The sequence below is a fragment of the Homalodisca vitripennis genome, chromosome 4, assembly GCF_021130785.1.
Source record: "Homalodisca vitripennis isolate AUS2020 chromosome 4, UT_GWSS_2.1, whole genome shotgun sequence".
NCBI classification, from domain to species: domain Eukaryota; kingdom Metazoa; phylum Arthropoda; class Insecta; order Hemiptera; family Cicadellidae; genus Homalodisca; species Homalodisca vitripennis.
Window position 1 is genome coordinate 175,035,205 of NC_060210.1, and position 20,914 is coordinate 175,056,118.

Genomic DNA, 20,914 nt, shown 5'->3' on the forward strand with positions numbered 1-20,914 from the left:
ACCACTTTTTGCAATTTTATAATAATTCCTACTTTTTCAACAAAATCCGTCAAGGCATAAGCGAACATGACCACTTTAAAGGTATGATAGCACAAGCCGGGAGCAACAAACATGAGAGACATCAGCTGTTTGTTGTAATCTGTTTAGTAAATAAACCACTACTACCTGTTTTTCACTAAATTTATCAAGAGTTTCTTTAATTTTGGCTATCATTATCTTCATTTCTAAAAACATAATTTGTTTAGGACAAAATTACTAATATATTTTCTTTATTTGCAAGTTCCTTTTTTATGTTACTTTCATTTAAAATTAGATGTTCAGCCTCCTGAATTTATAAAACCTACTGACGTAGATTTCTTATTGTTATTTATTTGATTTTACCCTTTTGTGAGTTCTTTAATTTTTTCGTTGAAATGCCGAAATAAATCATTTCCATGGCATATAAAATCAGGATTTTATTTATTTTAAAATGACTTGGTTTACTATCCACCTCGTTACTAATAACTAATAGCGCTTTTACTTTAAAGTAATTTTAATTTATATAATTAGGTCTCAATCTAATTTCATTCAACATGGAAGGGTTAGTGTCAACTTTACACTTTTTTCACTCCCGGAATAGAGTTTGTATGATCATGACTTTATCTGCTAAAAATAATTCTTAATGTTAGCTGTATCATCTACTTGTACAATTCTTTTTTGGCACAGTGAAATAATAGTCTGACTGTGCTATAAAATCTTCTCTCAATTCTTTTATTTCCTCTTGTAGTTTAATTATTTCTTCTTCTTTTTGTAGTATTATAGATGCAAAGTGGTTTCTGACTTCTGAAATTTTCCTTGATTTGCAAGAATCAGTTCTTTAGTGTTGTTTTCAGGACAGATTATATATTTTCAAGTTGTTCTTTTAATTTCTTATAAACTTCATTATTTATTATTTCTTTTTGCCTCACTGCCCTGTTTATTAAAAAATTTCCTTCATTAGAGTTGGTGTCACTTTCGTCAGAGAGTCATTGTTATATACTTTTATTTCAGTTATGTGGGTCTGATGATTTTTTTCTTTGAAAACAAAAGGCCTCACAGCAATAAAATTTAATCGTTATCAGAATGTTTGTTTTTAAATTAAGTTAACTACATTTTTTTTAGGTATTGTTTCGTCAAAGAAAGCTATTGTTTATAACACTACATAAAACTTTTTCTTCACATAGTTTGCATTTAATTTTTTAATACTTATAAGAATAATGTTTTATAGTTTTATAATACGTTGTAATAAAATAAAATATCTTTTCAGGCCTTAACAGCTGCTGTAGCAAATGACATCATGAACTGTGAGAGACTAGAAACACTTGGGGATTCCTTTCTCAAGTTCGCCATTTCTCTCACACTGTTTGAGAACAAGCCAGATTGGCCAGAAGGTCATCTAACCTATGTGAAAAGCAAAATCGTTGGAAACAAAAATTTATTCTATTGTGGAACGAAGAAAAGACTCGGTTCATTACTTGAAGTGAGTTTTGTGTTTTTTAGTTCTTTACATTGTTTTAAATTGAATTTTTAGTTAATAACAATAACATTTAGAATCCCAAGCATTAGCAAAGCCTATTAACCCTTTGAGTACCACAGCGTTGCTTATTTTGGTCAAATAACCCGACATCTGTATTCAATAGGTTCCAAACTATCGACAAATACGATTTTTATGTTGTTTCTCTACTATTTTATCTGTGAGACTTATGTTGTTTGGGTACTTTTTGGACACAAATTTTGGGTACAAAAGGTCACAAATTTTGGACGAGTTTTCCTTATCGGGGCCAAATAAATTACAGTATTAAAAAGAACAGACTTTCTTTAACCTATTTTGGAATTTACAGGTTATTACGACAATCAATGAAAATAAAAGCTAAAAGAATGCTACCCAACAGATTTCCATAATTTTGTTGTTGTTTTTTTTTCTTATTAAATGCAGAATATGATACATATTGTTACAACCAAAATTTACTGTATACAAATATAAAAATTTCAGTACTTATAAAAAAAGTTTTTGACTTTTTTATAAAAAGTTAAGTTTCAACCTAATTTGAGTGTGTACAGTATTTTTTAGATTTTTTGCTTTATACCATGGTAAAGGCCATATAATTCTAAATAAAACCCATGTATAATATATTATTCTAGAATAAAAAAAAACATGGCATTATATGTATAAATAAAATGCTGCCAACATTTTATAAATTGTACTCCATTTGTCAGAGTTTAGAAATTACATATAGTAATAGTGCAGTTTTCACAAAACATTTAATAAAACATAAATATAATACAAATAAACATGATTAGTAAATGTATGGACAATTACTTGCTAACATATTTACATAGAAGTTTATATTTACTAAAATAATAATCATCCTAATATATTTACACTGAAAATTCATGTTATTCGCTTGGACACAACTCAAATAACTTCATTACTTTTGTAAAGAAATACGGTAAAATACTGTATAAGTTACTATTTTAGTTTGTATTTCTCTGGTATTATCGTAGTCCACAATTTTTGGTTTTTCTTATTAGGAACTAAAATAAACTTCATTATGTCATACTTCCTATCACCAAATCCTCTCCAAATAGACACACGAATTACCTGACATTTTCGAATAATAAAACGTTCTTTTGTTTTCATTGATTGTCGTAATAACCTGTAAATTCCAAATTAATGCTGTGATAATGCCTTTGATAATGTACTTAAATTGATGATACCTTTTAATACCCATTGAGAATTTTCTAATTGACTTCAAAATAATGATGAAAACTGTATATACAGTGGTGAAATAAAACCTCAAAAGTAAGTTAATTCAAAATATATTAATAAACTTGGAATCAGTTGATTAATATATTGCTTTGTATTTTGAATTTCAGATCATTCTTTTGTTTGTGTTCTACTGTAGATAGTACTGAATATAATCTAAAACATTTAGTTTGTTTTAATTTTCTTTTTTTTTTGAAGTCTTAAACAAAAACTAAAATACTGTATAAAATTGTAGGTACATCGATTCTCGCCAAAGGAAGACTGGGTTCCACCAGGTTTCTGTGTGGAACAATCTGTACAGACAGTGTTGCGAACCGCAAAGTTGGATCCAAGTAAGTAAATCCTCAATATTAATGTATCTGTAATTTTTAATGTTTTGTCAGATGTTTTAGATGAACTAATATCCCAAGTGTTCTCACACAATGAGGAATTGAGGTTCCAATTACTTACCAAGCATTGTATAAGAAAAACGCATAAGTTTACTACAGTTTGTTATTCCACACATAACATAGCTATGGTGAGAAAGGTTGATTTAATGTGAGTGTTGCTCCATTTCACCCTCCACTTAATGCAACGTCTGAAATGTGACACTATTACAGACTTGACTCCTGGATCTGGAGTTCACATTGATTTAAAGAAATCCAAAAAATGTCAACAACGAAGAAGTTGAAAACGAACTCTTTGTTATTTCATAGGTGCTCATAAGACTGTTTTACTATTTGACTTCTGTGGCTCTTAAGATTGTTCTTTAAACTTAAAGTCTAATCATTCTAAACTGGTAGATAGAAGTGGACCAGTTGTGTTTAGGGTTACCTGTAGTACCTAAATAAATTTAAAAAGTAAAAACTTATTGAAGGTGACCTTTAAGGTAGAAGGTGAGATAAAAATTAAAGATGGAATTTTCATTTCATCAAATTCATTATGATGTATTTAACCCTGACAACATCGCAGTTTTGCTGTTCCACTCATATTTCGAATGACATCCAACATTGTAATGACATCCCTTTTACTTCATTTTCAGCCAGTCTGTGTTGTTTCTGATCGTTGCTTTAATCGCATGGCATTCTCAGGAACTAATAGCTTCACATATATATTCATCCATTTTCCACCTAACATTGTCTAAGGAAAAAGAGAAAAATCAGGCGCTTCATAAACAGACCAACTCTTTTCCAATCCATTATACCACCATCACTATTTCCTGTTGGGCTTAGTCCTAGGCTATCATCACTCTGGGCTGCTACGCTCATAGAAAACCAGGAATTCTCAGAGAATTTAGTTAACTCTAAAAAAGCAGGAAATAAAAAATACTTCTTCACTATAATTGCTTAAATTTTATAATTACCAAATTTCTTTTTTCCTTTCTTTTAAATGATAAGTTTTTAAGTAGAAAAAGGATCTTTTAATGTCTAGTTTTTAAGTAATTAGACTTAAGTAGATTTTAAGTAAAATATCAGATTTGAGAATTAATTCACAGGCATCAATAATCGAACCTTCGGAGATTTGCAGCATAATTAATGATCACCTGATTGACAGTATACAAACTGACCTCGCTAAAAGATGTTTTTGTCATATTTTGTGTTTTTAATCATAAATAGATAACTTAATAGACTAATATCATACTTTTGTAAATAATATTTTGCTTGCATTTAGTATTTTGGCTCTATATTTATGTTCCTGCATGGCCACAAGTCTCCTACATTTATTAGCGGATGATAGCTGACCATAGAAGGAGTTGGTCCCCTTTACAGTGATTTTGATATAAAAGATATCAAATTAAGCAATAAATAAATACATGTTAATCATAACCAAAATTTGGGTTACATGAGATTGTTATTTAGTTTGTAGTTGTTATCATTATTAATTGTTATTTTTATCGAGTGGGTCCCTTTACAGCCATATCAATTAAAAAAATAACAAACTATGCAATAAATACATTTCAATCGTAATACTAAATTTTTTGTTTGTCATATGGTTTGTACAATTAAACGTTTGTATAACAATCTGACACTACCAAAATATGAGTAGATGTCAATTTTGACCAAGGGCATTGATGAAAAAAGTGTTCCCTCCATCCCAAAAAAAGCCAACCAACAAACGTAGCATTAGCAATCCTCACTCAATCGCCTTAGCATCAAAATCTCCAAAGACCAAGAAGCTCTTCATTAAAAGTAAACCCTCCCAGGTGGGTTTATTTCTGGATAGTTTATTTATACCTGTCAATAGATCCTACACTGCAAAAACCAACGTGTCATTTACATCTGGTCAACCTAATAGATATCCAAGAGTGAGTACATTTAACTACAAAATGTCAAGATATTGGAGTTCCTTAGGTATTAAGGATTAATCAAGATAGAGTAAACTTGCATCTACATTTGTCTGGAAGAAGCTGCAATAGACCAAGCCTCCCCTTCTTCCAAGATGACATGACTGAGGTAGTGTTCACTACCCTCTCTTCATAGAAATTTTAATATAGGATCTCGATAGGAGGTGGCCCATTCCTCTACTCCTTTAAGGTTTGTTTGAAAAATAACCAACTTTATTTTCTGTTGTGCAAAATGTGTTCCCAAAAACCTTTTCAACAGATCGAAAGCAGTTGTGGCTTGAAATTGCTTAGGGCATGTTAGAATGCACACAGAATGACCCTGATTTTCTCAGAAACAGTCGCATTAGGTGATGAATCGTGGTGTGTGAGTTGGACTCTGAAACAAAAATGCAGTCTTCCCAGTGGAATCACACAACACTGCTTGGTTCAAAAAATTGTGTCAAGTTGGAAGCAAAATCAGGGTCATGCTGACTGTGTTTTTATTGCAATGGAGTGTATCATCTTTAGTATAAATCCAAACATCACACTATCACTAAAAAGTACTACTTAAAAGTCCACACTCTCTTTTTCAGGATATTTTTAATGCACCTACTGTGCCATTTCTTGCAAGTAAATCACAAAGTATCAACTACAGCATTGAAAGGGCAGAATAACAGTATTCTCCTTTTATGTTAATTAATCATTAACAAATCCTAATAATAGTTTCAAAAAAATTCTAAAAATATTACGCTATAATTTTAATTATATATTTTGTACTAAAAAGGTAAGAGGTCATGAGCGTAATCGTTTTCTCCAATGTACATTTAATGAATACACTAAGATCAGTTGTATAAAAGATAGTAGTTGTGGAATAATGTTATGAAGACGTGCAAGTGAAATATAACAAAGAACACAGAGATGGGTTTCTAGGGTGAACAAGATTGATACACACCGAACTGTACTCGGATTGCCATCTTTTGGTTTACTTTTACTGATATGATTTTCATTTTTCAAATTTACGAGAATTGATTCTATATTTCATATAAAAATGCAATATAATCTGTCTCAAAATGTGCAAAATGTGAAATCTGTCTCATCATGTATTTGTTAGAAATCTCTTGTATCATAAAATACCAAAATACCATAGTTTAGTATTTGTAAGGAGAAATTTGTGCTACGTTTTGTACTATTTATTTGACGGCGGTTATACGGTTTGAAGCGATAATACAGTCTGCCATCTATGATGTTGATACATACTTGTCAGTAGAATCTATACCGAATACATAAAATCAGATGTATCATTTAAATCTGGGTAACCCAATGATAGTTTAACCGCATTAATGACCACAAATTTAAAATATCCCGCATATTAGGGTAAAAAGGTTTAATCGATTGGTTTAGTTTACTGTGAAGAATGACGGTTGGAGTAGATGGGGGCTGCTTTAATTTTAAAGGCTTTTAAAAACCTAATCATGTCTGCTGTTAATTTTGGTTTCCTTTCATCGAGATCATCTTCTTTTTGCAATTTTATTTTAAACAGACTGACTATGTTTCGTTTAAAAGTGTTATAAATATGGCTGGCTGTCTGAAAAACGTCTCATTGTGTATTTTTCAGAACTGTATTCTTTAGTGCAAAATACATACCTACAAAATTTAGTAGACGGAGGATATTTTATTATGCTTGTATTACTGTTTAATTAATCGCAATTATGTTGTAATCGCTATCACTATCTGTCATATTCAAGAGTCTAAGTTTTACTCATGGATGTAGGCGATACAAATCAAATCAAATCAAATCAAATCAAAATGTTATCAAGGGTTATGCGATGTTATCGTACATTGATACATAAGTACATCGATAGTTTATTATAGGTAAATCCCTTGAATGTGAAATAAGTTTTGGTGAAATAAAAGTGTGTTAAGAACATCAAGACATCAGCACAATGTTGAGATAGTGCGGGGGAGCTAGTTACCTTAGCTGTGTTTTTAATACTTGGTTTTTAATCTCCATAAAATGCTAGATAGAATTTTTCATGAAGGCATGACCTTAGCTGTGCTACTAATCCTTGGTTTTTAATCTTCATAAAATGTCACATTGCAAAATTCTACTCGATGATCAAAATCGACTTCACTTAGCTCATGAACTAAACTAATTCAGTTCTTATCAGTCTGCCGAGCTGGAAGGTCAAGTAGAGATAAGCGCTCCGTACGTGTAGTGTATGTGCGTGCCTTCCTGCCCAACTAGTTCTATCGTGCAGTCCGCCTAGTTTTTCATGTTCTTTCTTTTACTATCTCAAAAAATTTTTCTATAACAAGTTGGTGTTATTTTTTCTTGTTGTTTTCTTTTCTCACTGTGTTACATTTACTACCGACAAGTATGTTGTGTGCAAGCTGCAACCAGTCCTTGTCTTCTTCTACGGAGGTGGCCAAGTGTGCAGAGTGTTCTAACCAGTTCCATCCCGCTTGCTGCCGCAACAGAACTGCTGAGAAGTTGAAACAGCTCAACGCTAGAGGAGGTGTGTGGAAATGCGAGTCCTGCAGCGCTAAGTCTGAGTCAGATGATAGCAACACCCTGGAACTATTGAAGAGTATCCAAAAGCAGATGGCAGTCGACAGCAAGGAGTTCAAGACAAGTTTCGCCACTCTGGAAAAGTCAATGGTGTCCATCCAAGAATCGATGGCGAATATAATCACAAGGTTATCAGACGTTGAGCAGGACAACATCAGACTGAGGGAGGAGTGCAGTGAACTGAGGGAGAACAACAAGCAACTGAACCAGAGACTGTGGTCTGCGGAGAGCAAGATCCTGGACATGGAGCAGTACACAAGAATGAGCAACTTGGAGGTGAGAGGTGTTCCGGTAACAAGTGATGAAGACGTCTACACTATTCTGCAGTCTGTGGCTAATGCACTTCAAGTACCCTTCAACAACGAAGATATATCTACAGCTCATCGTCTTCAAGCACCTAAGAACCGCAACTTCCACGCTAGTATTGTTGTGCAGTTTGCTCGGAGGTCAGTGAGAGCTTCGTGGTTGACTGCAGCGAAGAAAAAGAAACTCCAGACGACTGATCTTCACTCATCTCTGAAGCCAGCCCCGGTGTTTGTCGTCGAGCATCTCTCCCCACACAACAGAGAACTTCTACAGGAAGCCAAGGCCATGGTCAGAGAGAACAAGCTAGCGTACGCCTGGTGCAGCAACGGCAAGATCCTCGTCCGGAAAAGTGAGAACTCTCGTGCAGTAAGGATTTTCCGCAGCCTAAACGAGCTAGAGGACAGTAACTAGAGGACAATGTGACTTCAGGATAGGCTTATAGCTCATCACAATGTAACGTAAGCATTTTATTTTCGTATCTTCCATACATTTTTTAATCTTGAGCTAATTGAGGATATATATTGTTTTAAGTTATAGTTAGCAAATTACTTACTTATAAAAATATTTTCAAATATCTTTAAATGTTCATTTATTTTCTCAATTTTTAAGTCTAATAACTTATTTTTCTCTGACATTTTAAGAATTTAATGAGGAATGTCGTTTTTGTGCTCGGTAATTCCGTATGTGTATTTTGTTTTTTTCATCAACTAAACTATAAATTCTGGAATTCAGGAGTACAATTAAAATATGTAGGTATGTTCTTTTTTTAATCAAGTTTTACTTAGAAGGAAAAATACAACGTAATAGCGTACAACGCTAATCTTGTAAACTGGTAAGGAAGTGTTACATAATTACATTTTATTCCTTGCTATCTCAATATATAATTAATTAATTTTATCTTAATAGTTCAAGTATAGTCTAAAAGTGGATTGTAGAATTAGTATTGAAGTTAATTTCAAGATTATTAGGATTTTTTTGCATAGGTACCTATATTAATCTTGGTTACACAAGTTTTAAAAAAAGAAAAGTTTTTATTGTGCTCTATGTATGTGTGTGCGCACGCATGTGTCTGTGTGTGTGCGTGCATGTGTGTGTGTGCATGCGTATATATGTATATGTATGCATACATATGTATGTGTAATTAGTGTGTATAGAGTGCAACTTCTGTAAGTTAGAATCAGTGTTTGTACTGAACGATTAATAAATAAATCTTGGGATTATTTATTTTATTAGTATTTTTCTAAACTTCTCTAAAAATAAACATATTTTAATTGTTAGTATAGCTAACAATTATGATTTCATTTATAACTGTACAAAATGAAATACAATATACATATAAAATAATAGTGTAAAATCTTAAGCCAGGCTTAGATCAATGTTACATTCAAATAATAAAAAAGTAGCGGGATATTTGGTAGTTTTTCTATTGTTGTGGGTGGGATAGGCAGCTCATTCGTTATCAAACAGTTTAAGTCCTCTTTACTTTTTCTTATTCTTGTTTGAGTTATTCTTTATTTTATATCAATTTAATTTTTTTTGCACAATAGAGTTTTTAGAAGAGTTAGCGGAGTACTGGAATATCAGCATTTTTTAATATGAAGATTTAAATCAGTTTTATTTGTCTAACGGTACCAATCAGTCCAGTGGTAACTTATCGATCCTGCATGTGAATATTAGAAGCTATAATAAACATATAGACGAGTTTTTAACTATTTTAAACAGTTTTAATGTGACATTTGATATCATAGTGTTAACAGAAACTTGGTTGGATGAAAGTGGTGTGATTGTTGGTGTGGATGGGTATGACGCCATAGTTAATAAAATAAGCAGAAATCAAAATGATGGCGTGATTGTCTATGTACGAAAGTGTTTCAGTGTTACGCATGAGGAAGTCAGACTGCATGGGACCACAAGTATAAAGATAAACTTATCTGTAGGTAATGAGCGGCTTTGTTTACTCGCAGTGTATCGTAGTCCGTCCCCTGACCTTGACCTACAATTGTTTATTCAAGACCTGGAGGTATATTGTAATGATAGCCCAGGGATTGCATGCACTGGATAGTTGGTGATATTAACTGTTGCATACTACAGGAAATACAAAATCTCCTCTCACAACAATACCTAGATGTTTTGGTACGGGTCCGGTTTTATTGGTTGTATTACTGTTTCCACAAGAGTTACGAGCGTAAGTAAAAGTTGTATTGATCATATTTTTACAGACTGTAAGGAAATTAATAAGTTAACAAGCTCAGTTATCCAATCCGAACTGACGGATCATTTCTTTATTATTACAGAATTAAAAAACTGGGTAGAAAAAACAAAATCGAAAAATAAAAAGTTAATACATTTTGTTGATGATACAGCTGTGGGTCATCTTATATCCGAGTTAGATTGGTCTCCGGTCGTAGAAACGGATGATGTCAATGTTAGTGCGGGTTTACTTGTTACAAATTTACAAAATATCATTAAAAAATGTACCAAAGAAATGCAAAATACAAAGCAATCAAACCTTGGATCACAAACAATTTAATTAAAGAAATCAGGAATAGGGACAAACTCAGTAAACAATTAAAAAAACAACCTTTTAACCCATTAGCATTAATGGCATTTAAAAATTGTCGTAATCGGGTAAATTCATTAGTAAAAAGTGCTAAGGAAAATTACTATAGAAATAAAATTATATTGGCAAAAGGTAACGCAAGGGAACTTTGGAAGAACTTGGGAGAATTTATGGGAACTTCTAAATCCAAATAAACGTTTCCTGTTGAACATTTTTTATCTGGAAATACTAGAAGTGAAACTGATAATATTTTAGAAGCTGCTGATCAGTTTAATGAGTACTACGCCAATGTGGGTAGTAATTTGGCTAATGCAATCCCTCCTGTCACGGAGGTGGTTGTCAATGACGAGGATTATCAGATAGACTCCGTATTCCAATTTTCTCCAGTTTCTCTAGAACAATTAGAGAAAAGTGTTTTAGAACTGAAAGGGGGATCAGCTCCAGGCGTCGATGGGATCCATACAAAAGTTATTAAAAGTAATTTTCAAAATTTAAAAATGCCTATTACTCATGTTATTAATGTTAGTTTGTCTCAGGGAAAATATCCAGATGTTTTTAAGATTGGCAAAGTAATTCCAATTTATAAAAGTGGCAAAAAAAATTTGATCATTAACTATAGGCCTATTACTCTCGCTTGTGTTCTGGCAAAACTCATTGATAAGTGTGTTAAATTACAGCTTGTTGATTATTTAACACGGAACAATTTCTTGTTCTCAAATCAATTTGGTTTTAGAAGAGATAAAAATATTAATGATAATTTATTTATGGTTACAAAAAAAATTCATGAAACAATCGGCCCTAATAATAATAAATGTATTATGGTGTTTATTGACTTGGCGAAAGCTTTTGATTCTGTTGATTGTGGTATTTTATTAACAAAATTGGTTAATGCTGGTATAAGGGACTTAGCACTTGATTGGTTTAAAAGCTACTTAAGTGATAGGCGTCAGTTGGTGTCGATAATGGGTGTTAGTAGTAGATCAGCAGAAATTGATTACGGGGTTATACAAGGGAGTACCCTTGGTCCTATTCTATTTTTAATATATATGAACAATCTAGGTAGGGTTAGGTTAGATAATGGCAAGATATTTCTTTATGCTAACGATACTGCTCTTATATTCGAGGGTTCGACCTGGGATGAAGTGTATGGTAATGCTGAACAGGGTCTCCGTACGGTTAAGGGGTGGTTTGACCAAAATAAGCTTACTGTCAATTCGCAAAAAACTAAGTGCATGGCCATCTCTCTTAGATCTTCTTCTGATCCTGTGGGATTACAACTCAGGTTACATACTTGTGGCAGAATGAATGGTTGCACAACGTGTGAGTGTGTTGAGAGTGTGACCGAATATAAGTATTTAGGAGTGACATTTGATAAGAGAATGAGTTGGGCCCCACACATCATTACAATAAGGAACAAGCTTAGAAAATTCATATTTGTTTTAGCCAATTTGCGCCGGGTGGTTAATCTGAACACTGTTAAATGTGTGTATTATGCTTATGTTCAATCGGTTTTACAGTTTGGAATAATCGCCTGGGGTGGAGCAAATAAAAATGTAATTAATCCATTAGAAATAGTACAAAAGGCTATTATTAAATCTATCTTGCAGAAAGACAGAAGATACCTGACAAACTTAATTTTCGATGAGTTTTCAATATAAATCAACTCTATGTAAGAACCCTTATTTTATATATTTTTGACAACAAGTCTACCCTTTTCACACCTATAGGCCATCACTACCTTACTCGTTCAGTGGAAAATATTGGAATTGTGATTCCTAGATTATCGAAATCTATTAACAAAACCTGTTCGTTTTACATAATTAACATGTTGTATGCAAATTTACCAGCACACCTTAAAGTTAACGATGTCCTAAATATAAATAGTTACAAAAAATTAGTAAACAAATGGTTAGTTGAAGTGGGGAGAGAAGGTGTTAAACGGTTTATTGTTTCTATATATTCCTAACGAGTGGTGTGGTGTGTGTGTGTTCGTGTGTGTGTGTGTGTGTGTGTGTGTGTGTGTGTGTGTGTGTGTGTGTGTGTGTGTGTACGAGAGCGGCTGGGTGTGTGTGAGAGAGAATGAGTGAGAAATTGGGAGGAGAGTGTGAGTGAATGTAAAAGGGAGTGAGAGGGAGATTGACTGAAAGGAGTGAGAAAGAGATAGAGAGAGAAATTGCTGATTTGTCTTTTATTTGTTGATAGTTTCACATGCAGGACGAAAGGATGCCGAAATTTTATAGTGTTACATAATTTTACAAATTAGGTAATTGTAATTAGCTTATCAAATAAGTAGTCTCAAATTGTATTACCTTTCTTTTCTCATCTATCTCTAATTCGCTGATTTAAGTTATGTTAAACTTATTCATAAATTGATTACAAGAGTTAATTTTTTTTTCTTAGAATTAATTCTGCTATCTTATATTTTTATTTATACTTTATGGTTGCTATATTTGTTTAGTAGACTTTTAGAGCTCATTCCCAGCACACAGGCATTTGCCTTTGCTGGGAACATATTTCACTTATAAATATGTATGTATTTAATGATTTCTGTGTGAAATAAAGTTTCTCATTTCTCAATTTTGCCCCCTTTATAACAATTGCCATGTAAAACTTCACAAACTGATGTTTGAGATATACCTAATAATTGAGAAACATTTCTTGTAGAGGTACGAGGATCTTCTACATTCTGTAAATCGTCAAGTGACAATGCTTCGTTTGTAGCCGATTTTAGTCGTCGCGGTCTGAAACGCTGCCTGTTTCCTGGAAATGTTGGATTGTTTTTTGAACTCCTGATTTAGACACAGGGTTTCTTTTGATAGTGGCAACTAGGCAAGCTCAACATTGGCTTCGAAAATATAATTCACTTGAACCAGAAGTTTTCATACAGGTGCAAAACCTACTAAATTGTGGGAAAAGCAGTGGATACCTGCTAGCAGTGCAGATATAAAAGACAAATTTGTCTAAATTTTACTACAGACTTAAAAATTGTTATGAAACCTATCTTGGTTGTCTTTTGACAGAAGTAGGTTTCTCAGACCTGTGGATGTATATATATTTTCTTGATTGGAAAAAAGGCAAAATCAACTAAGGAATAAAAAAATAATTAGACCGGAGTAAATTACAATGGCCATATATATATATATATATACACTGCTTAACATAATATTTTCTTGATTGTAGCAAGAAGGCAAACTCAACATTGGCGTCAGAAATACAATTCACTTAAACTAGAAGTACTCACACAGGTTCAAAACTTAAAAATGGTTTGCAAAGCCATGGGTAATTGCTAGTAAAATAATAAATAGTAGATTTGGTTTTAAAATTTGATTTTTTATTACATATTGATTAATTTATTGCTTCATAATTTCGTGTTCTAAATTTGAATTCTTTTCAGATTGTTTGTACAGTGTGCAAATTCCTGAGGCAGAAAGAGCTGCTGGAAAAATTGGTGAAAGTACTCACACAAAATTTACAGGTAATTTTATTTCTATTGATTTGGTTGGTTGTAGTCCTATGTTAGAACACTACTAATGCATGCTTTCCAAGGTGCGTGGAACAATTAATTTTAGAATGACACACTGTGTGCTATGCATGAACCTTATTTTTGTTTTAAAAAATGAGATTGATGTGCCTGTTTTCTGTATCTATTGCTAAGATAGAAACTTGTGTCAGTAAAGAGATTGAACTACATTATCATATACTACAACATGGATAGGCTTCATGTAAGGATTTAACTTGCATTACTAAGTCCACCCAACATTTTCATGAAATATTCCTAATGATCCTTTGTTTGAATAATCGTAGTAAGGTTTTCAATGATGTCTGACTGCCTGCGAAAATGAATTTCTTCGCTCAATAGAAAATACTCCTCAAACTAAGATACAAGCGTCCTTGGCAACATTCCTTTGTAACTAAAAGACAGTAAGAAAACATTGTGTATTTTATTGCCATCAAGATGTTATTGTTTGTCTAGTTAATTAATAAAGTAGGCTGACCATGCGGTTGTGTCCAAAATATAAGTTTTCTGATCATAGTAATTGTAGTTGCCAATCTGTACACAATTTCTACAAATAACAGATAATCCAACAACATAAAACTCCAATTCCTTGCATCGGGTGCACCTCCAAAACTGTTTCTAACATGAGTCACTCAGTATTCCCACCCGTACTATCTCGGTTTCTTGTTTGTAGGACATTGTAAAGAGAGAGAGAGGTGCAGTTTGCTCCTATAACTGCAATTGAAATATTTCAGCGCTATTTGTTAAATTGGAAATCTTTTAACTGTATTTATGGAACATCAAATAGTTTGAGATAAAATATGTTTGACGTCAACAAAAAACAAATGTTACTACAAACAAAAAAGCAAAACACTCAATTTTATTCACTTATTTTGATTAGATAATTATATTTATTTATTAACAACATTTTGATTAACACATTTGCTACGGAGGTGATCGTAGTGGAGAGGAGGTTGATAACACTTATAACACTGCACTGCACCGCTTAGTATCCAAACTAACATTGAACATTGTATACTCATAGCTAAATCAGTATTGGTATATCTGCTTATCTAACAGTTTTCAGCATGTGAAAAATCATTTACTAATCAAAAGTGATATAAATTTATCAATACAGTTTAATTACAAAATTTTAAAGTTACAGTACATTGTTTCTATCTTTTTGTTAAAAATTAATAATTATTACATGAATAATGTAATTTAAATGATGAGATAGTTTCCCAGGTCTTGGACAAACGTGCAATATAAGTTAATAAACAGTCAACCAAATTTGAGTAATTGTGCTACCCAAGAATCTTGAGGACAGCAGATGCCAGGAGACATGATGTGGCTAGAGTACCCGATTTTAAAGTAAAAATTTCAAAATTCATAAACATTGTATTATTCTAAAAATGACTGCCTATGTGCAAATTTTAATTTTCATTCAAACATTACACATAATCTTTACTTCTAAGTAATCTAACATTTAGGTTATCACACATACATTGTAGTTAAATTGCCAAACTGTCTAATGGGTCATAAACAGTTAATACACCTTAACATTTAATTCCTAATCTTTGATTGATTAGATTTCTTCAAATTAACTTATTACAATCATGGTTATATATATATATATATATATATATATATATTATATATATATATATATATACAGGGTGAGTGGCTCTTGGTGTGACAAAATTTTTTGGGTTATAATGCAATGTAAATGTGATACAATGGCGGTTATAAAAAAGTCTAACTCCAAAAATTAAGTCTGAAATGAATTATTTTCAGTTTTTCTAAAAAAACCCGTGTTTTTGTACGTAAATCTGATATTTCTCAGCAACGTATACACATATGTGAGAAAACTACACAATTTTTAGATTCTCCGTTAAATTTTCGATTTGAAAAAGTTATCGGTTGAAACGGTAAGAAAAGAAAATTAAGCTTCAGGTCGATTTAAATGGCAAAGTTGCTAAGTTTCAGAAAAACTTAAATATCATTGAACCCCATCTTTTTACCACACCCTGTATACAAGAATGTGTCAAGTGATATTAAAAACTTTGCCATTTAATAAGGCTTTAAAATGGTATGCCATATGACCATAGTTAAGTATTCGGTTACCTAATTTTATCGGGTTAAATATTACAAAACATGTAAGCTACAAAAAGATTAAAACAATTTTATAAGAACTGTACTTAATTTTTAGACTTTTTTATAACCGCCATTGTATCACATTTACATTGCATTATAATCCAAAAAATTTTGTCACACCAAGAGCCACTCACCCTGTATATATATATATATATATATATATATATATATATATATATATATATATATATATATATATATATATATAATTTCAATAAACATTGAATCACAAAAAGTACTTGCTCCGCCGGGAGTCGAACCCGGATCTCTCACTTGCCGGGTGAATGTGCTACCATTACACCACAGAGCGCTTACTTTTTCCGATTCAATTATTTTGTATTTGGCCGTATCTGTCACATATGCGTTTAAATAAGCAAACTAACATATGATCGGAAGACCAAACACCTGTCAAACGACTTTTATTTACGTTAAATTGTATAAATGGCAATAGCCTTATTTAATTTCAATAAACATTGAATCACAAAAAGTACTTGCTCCGCCGGGAGTCGAACCCGGATCTCTCACTTGCCGGGTGAATGTGCTACCATTACACCACAGAGCGCTTACTTTTTCCGATTCAATTATTTTGTATTTGGCCGTATCTGTCACATATGCGTTTAAATAAGCAAACTAACATATGATCGGAAGACCAAACACCTGTCAAACGACTTTTATTTACGTTAAATTGTATAAATGGCAATAGCCTTATTTAATTTCAATAAATTATATATATATATATTATTATTATTATTATTATTAGTCCAACATCATAAAATTAGGTATTGGTCTTTTTAATCGTTATATGTATTTTAGTCATAGCACAAGGCTATCTGGACAGTAAAGGGCTAGTGGATTTTGTCAGGTGGTAGGGATTTTGTTGGGTCCTGTACAATGGCCATTCTAGTGAGAGTTTGCTGTTGCTCCTTGTTGTTTTACAACATAAGTTTAAAATGTATGGCACAATTAAAAATTCCACGAGTTGTGAAGTGCGGTCAGTAATACGGTTTTAGTTGGCTAAGCACAGTAAACCAATTGAGATTTATTGCCAACTCTGTTAACACATTCACTGCGTATGACAAAATTACTGGCAACAAAAAATGCGGGAATTTTTTTTGTTTTTTACTTACCCAAAAGGGAGTCAGAATAGCCGAAAGAGTTATCCAAGGTATCCCGGAAGCTTCGTTGGCCAGAACGGGTGACGTTATGTCCGTGCCGAGTCTGCTCGTCATCCGCACCGGGTGCCGGTCCCCGTGTTGTATGTGCTCACAGCGAACTAGGTTTCGGCACAAACACTCGCGAATTACACGTAGATAGTACATAAATTACACGTATGTATTACATATTAGTTTGAAAAATATACAACATCAAAAGCAGTTAACACTCCCCCCTCCCCATGGACTAAAATTAAACGTAGACAAAACTCAGTGTATTATGATAGTTCATCCAAAGCTTGTTCGTAAACTTGACTTTACTACGGCTCCCAAATTAAAACTAATGATCAAGAGCTAGAATACTCTGAGAATGTTAAAAATCTAGGACTTATTATTGACAAACACTTAAGATGGTCTGAACAGGCTTCTTTGAAATGTAATAGGGTCTTTTCCGGTGTTCACTGCCTGAAGCGGCTGGCTTCATATCTACCACAACAAGTTAAAATAATGCTGATAAAGACTTTTGTACTGCCTCACTTCAACTACTGTGACATAGTCATTAATGATATGACTGTGGAGCTTTCAAATAGACTCCAACGTGCTCAAAACTTTTGCATTAGGTTCATTTTCAATCTCAGACGTGATGATCACGTAACGCCCTACTTCAATCAATTATCTATCTTAAAATTACAAGACCTTCGAGACTATCACTCACTCATTTTGTTGCACGCTCTTTTAAATACAAATTGTCCCAGTTATCTTTCAAACAACTTTCGATTTATGTCTGAAATAAGTGAACAAAGTGCGAGAAGGTGTACATCCTTATTATCTATCCCAATTCATCGAACAACTACCTTTAGCAAATCGTTTACAGTTTCTGCCTGTCGATTGTGGAATGCTTTACCTGTGAACAACAGAGCCATCGATAAGCGCGCTCGCTTTGGGGCGGAGGTCAGTGCCTTGATGCTGAGGGCTCAGAGGGTATAGCGGTTGGCGGCTTTGGAGTGCGGTACTTAGGGCGATTGCATGCAAGTTGAATGAATGCGAGTATGTGTCTTGCGATATTATTGTAAATTTGTATAAAGTTACATTAAATATTGATGATTGTTTTTATTTTAAGATTCATTTAATATGTAATGTAAATAAATAGACTAAAGTTTAGTTATAAATGTATACATATGTATGTTAGTTTAATTTTTATGAGGTTAAGTGGTAGAGAAGACTTTATAGTCCTAACTTCGCCTCTAATAAAGTCATTTTTCATTTCATTTCCCCGAGTAAAAATTTGAAAAAACTATATACATCCCCACCCACCGCTAAAGACTAAAAACTACTTATTTGTCCTCGTGATACTTATCAAAGCAACTGAGTTCATACAGACCTGGTTCGTCAGGACACACTGCACAATAGTACACTGTTTCCTTACGCTTGCCTTCTTAGTAGTAAACGCGGCACCTCCGGGTAACTGACTTGCCGTTTCCTTTGCGCTTCGTTAGTTTGGAGAGACGATGCATGCTGTTACGCGTCGGTGTGATGAGCAGTGGGGCTTCCTTTGGAGGGAGCAGGTCTTCAAGAACACGAACTCGGAAGTCATACAGGGACAGTCTATCTGAGTTGTACATGTTGTACAGGTAAAAAGAATTTACTACAACAACCTGGAGAAAGTGCACAAAAATTTTCTTGTGCCATCGCAGGGTCTTGCGTTCACTGGGGTAATAAGATACCATTTGGTCCAAGCGGTCAGTCCCCTTCATGTGAGAGTTGTAGTACATGATTAGTTTTGGCAGCGTTCGGTTTTGGTTTCCCCTGTTGGTGGTTTGGACCATCTCGTTTTCATATTGTGTGGAGACGTAGGTCACCGTCCGCTTATCCCTCCATTTTCCAGTCATGACACTTTGGGCATAGTTCGCTATCGTTTCACCTTTGCCCAATGCCTTTGCCTTCACTGCTGGAGGCGTATGGAGTCTGTCGATGCGTAGGGTGCCGGTAGTGTAGGTTGAGTGACGTAGAAGTTTGGATGATAAGACAAAACTATTATAAAAATTAACCATGAACAGGGAATGGCCTTTCCCCAAGAAGTCACTCATCAGCTTCATGACGACTTTGACGGTATGACCTTTGCTACCACAAGAGTCATGACTCCCCGTGTAAACATGGAAGCGCAGCATGAGTCCCTCGGGTTCATTCAGGGAATAAATTTTGATTCCATATTTGTGGCGCTTGCCCTTTACGTGCTGGCGGTAGACCAGTCTGCCACACCACAATACCATCTCTTCGTCGATTGTCAGTTCACGGTCGGAATAATAGATCTGTCGCATCTTATTGTTGAAATAATCAACAATATTTTGAATTTTAAAAGACCGGTCGTTAGCAGGTTCGGGGTGATCAGGGGTGTCAACTCTTGAACAATGCAGATATCTCAAAATGCCAAGAAATCGATCTCGAGACATGTACTCCTTGAACATAGGAAAGTTCAACAACCGATGAGTTTTCCAATAGTAGTTCAATCGATTCAGTCTGACATTACCAGTCAACAGTAGAAGGCCTACGAATGTTCTTAGTTCGGCCATCACTAAGCCCTTCCATTTGGTTATGCGATACGCGGGAGTAGTGGTGGGGCCACAAAATAGTTCCAGGGCATACAGGTTTTGTCTAATGATATTCTCTAAAAACATGGTGTCAAGAAGAAGATTGAACCAGTCAATTGGTTTATTGTCACCTGGAATGGAAACAAGCAAGCCAGGTTGACCAGTGAACGGCAGGTCACATAAACCAGCCGTCGCTGGCCTTGCCGTCCCACTGGGGGTGGGGGACACCGCCTTCACCGTCCCGAGAACTGTTTGAACTCGACTCATTGTCTTCATCAGACGAAAAATTATCATCAATAACATTATTGTCTTCCTCCATTATGAGTACATACACTTACACAGTCAACAGACACTATAAACCACTCACACAATATCGCAAAGCATACACAACAAACGAAAATGGCGAACCGGCGACGAATCGCACCACCTGACTCACCGAAACAGGCACACCTCGCTATGATTGTTACAGCCTTCCCAGGCAACTGCTCAGCTCACACTGAGGCAATATGAAAGCAGCTGCTGTATGCCGAGCTCACCCGTCCACCGCCCGGCGCGCCACTTTCGCATGACGAGCATGCTCGTCAAACTGCATTATATGTTATAAAGAGGCATGTGTATCAGCTGCACAAATGTAAATTCAGGGTCCCCACCTGACCGTGAAAACCGGGAATAAGCCGTGAATTTCGTTCACCGTGAAAAAACCTTAAATAAGCCGTGAATTTTGTTTACATACCGTGAAAATCTCTACAACTTTTGAATAAATAAAATCAACACGGGTCGTCGTCAGACGATCATATGGGAAAGTTGACCTTCGCTATTGCAAAGTAAAAAGTAGCACGCAATGTAGGGGATAGACCACGAAGTTTGACAGGTGCTGCTATCTGAGCGATTTTACTGATAATATGGTTTATAAACAAATGATGAAAAGGAAGGGCCGGTGGGAGATGACGCTTCCGGCTCAAATCACGTGAGGCCTGTCTTTGTCTGTCGCCAGGTTCCGGGC

At 34.2% G+C, this 20,914-nt stretch overlaps 1 protein-coding gene across 2 annotated transcripts in view; it reads left to right on the forward strand.

The window, feature by feature from the left end:
* The window catches only part of LOC124360694 (endoribonuclease Dicer-like), a 137,054-nt gene that overhangs the window by 90,346 nt on the left and 25,794 nt on the right, over positions 1-20,914 (forward strand). The window contains exons 17-19 of one of the 2 annotated variants that reach the window (XM_046814522.1): positions 1,286-1,498; positions 3,021-3,117; positions 13,917-13,997. In XM_046814522.1, the coding sequence (XP_046670478.1) occupies positions 1,286-1,498; positions 3,021-3,117; positions 13,917-13,997 (391 nt within the window). The remainder of the gene's footprint in view (positions 1-1,285; positions 1,499-3,020; positions 3,118-13,916; positions 13,998-20,914) is intronic. The other variant, XM_046814523.1, reaches the window with a different exon arrangement.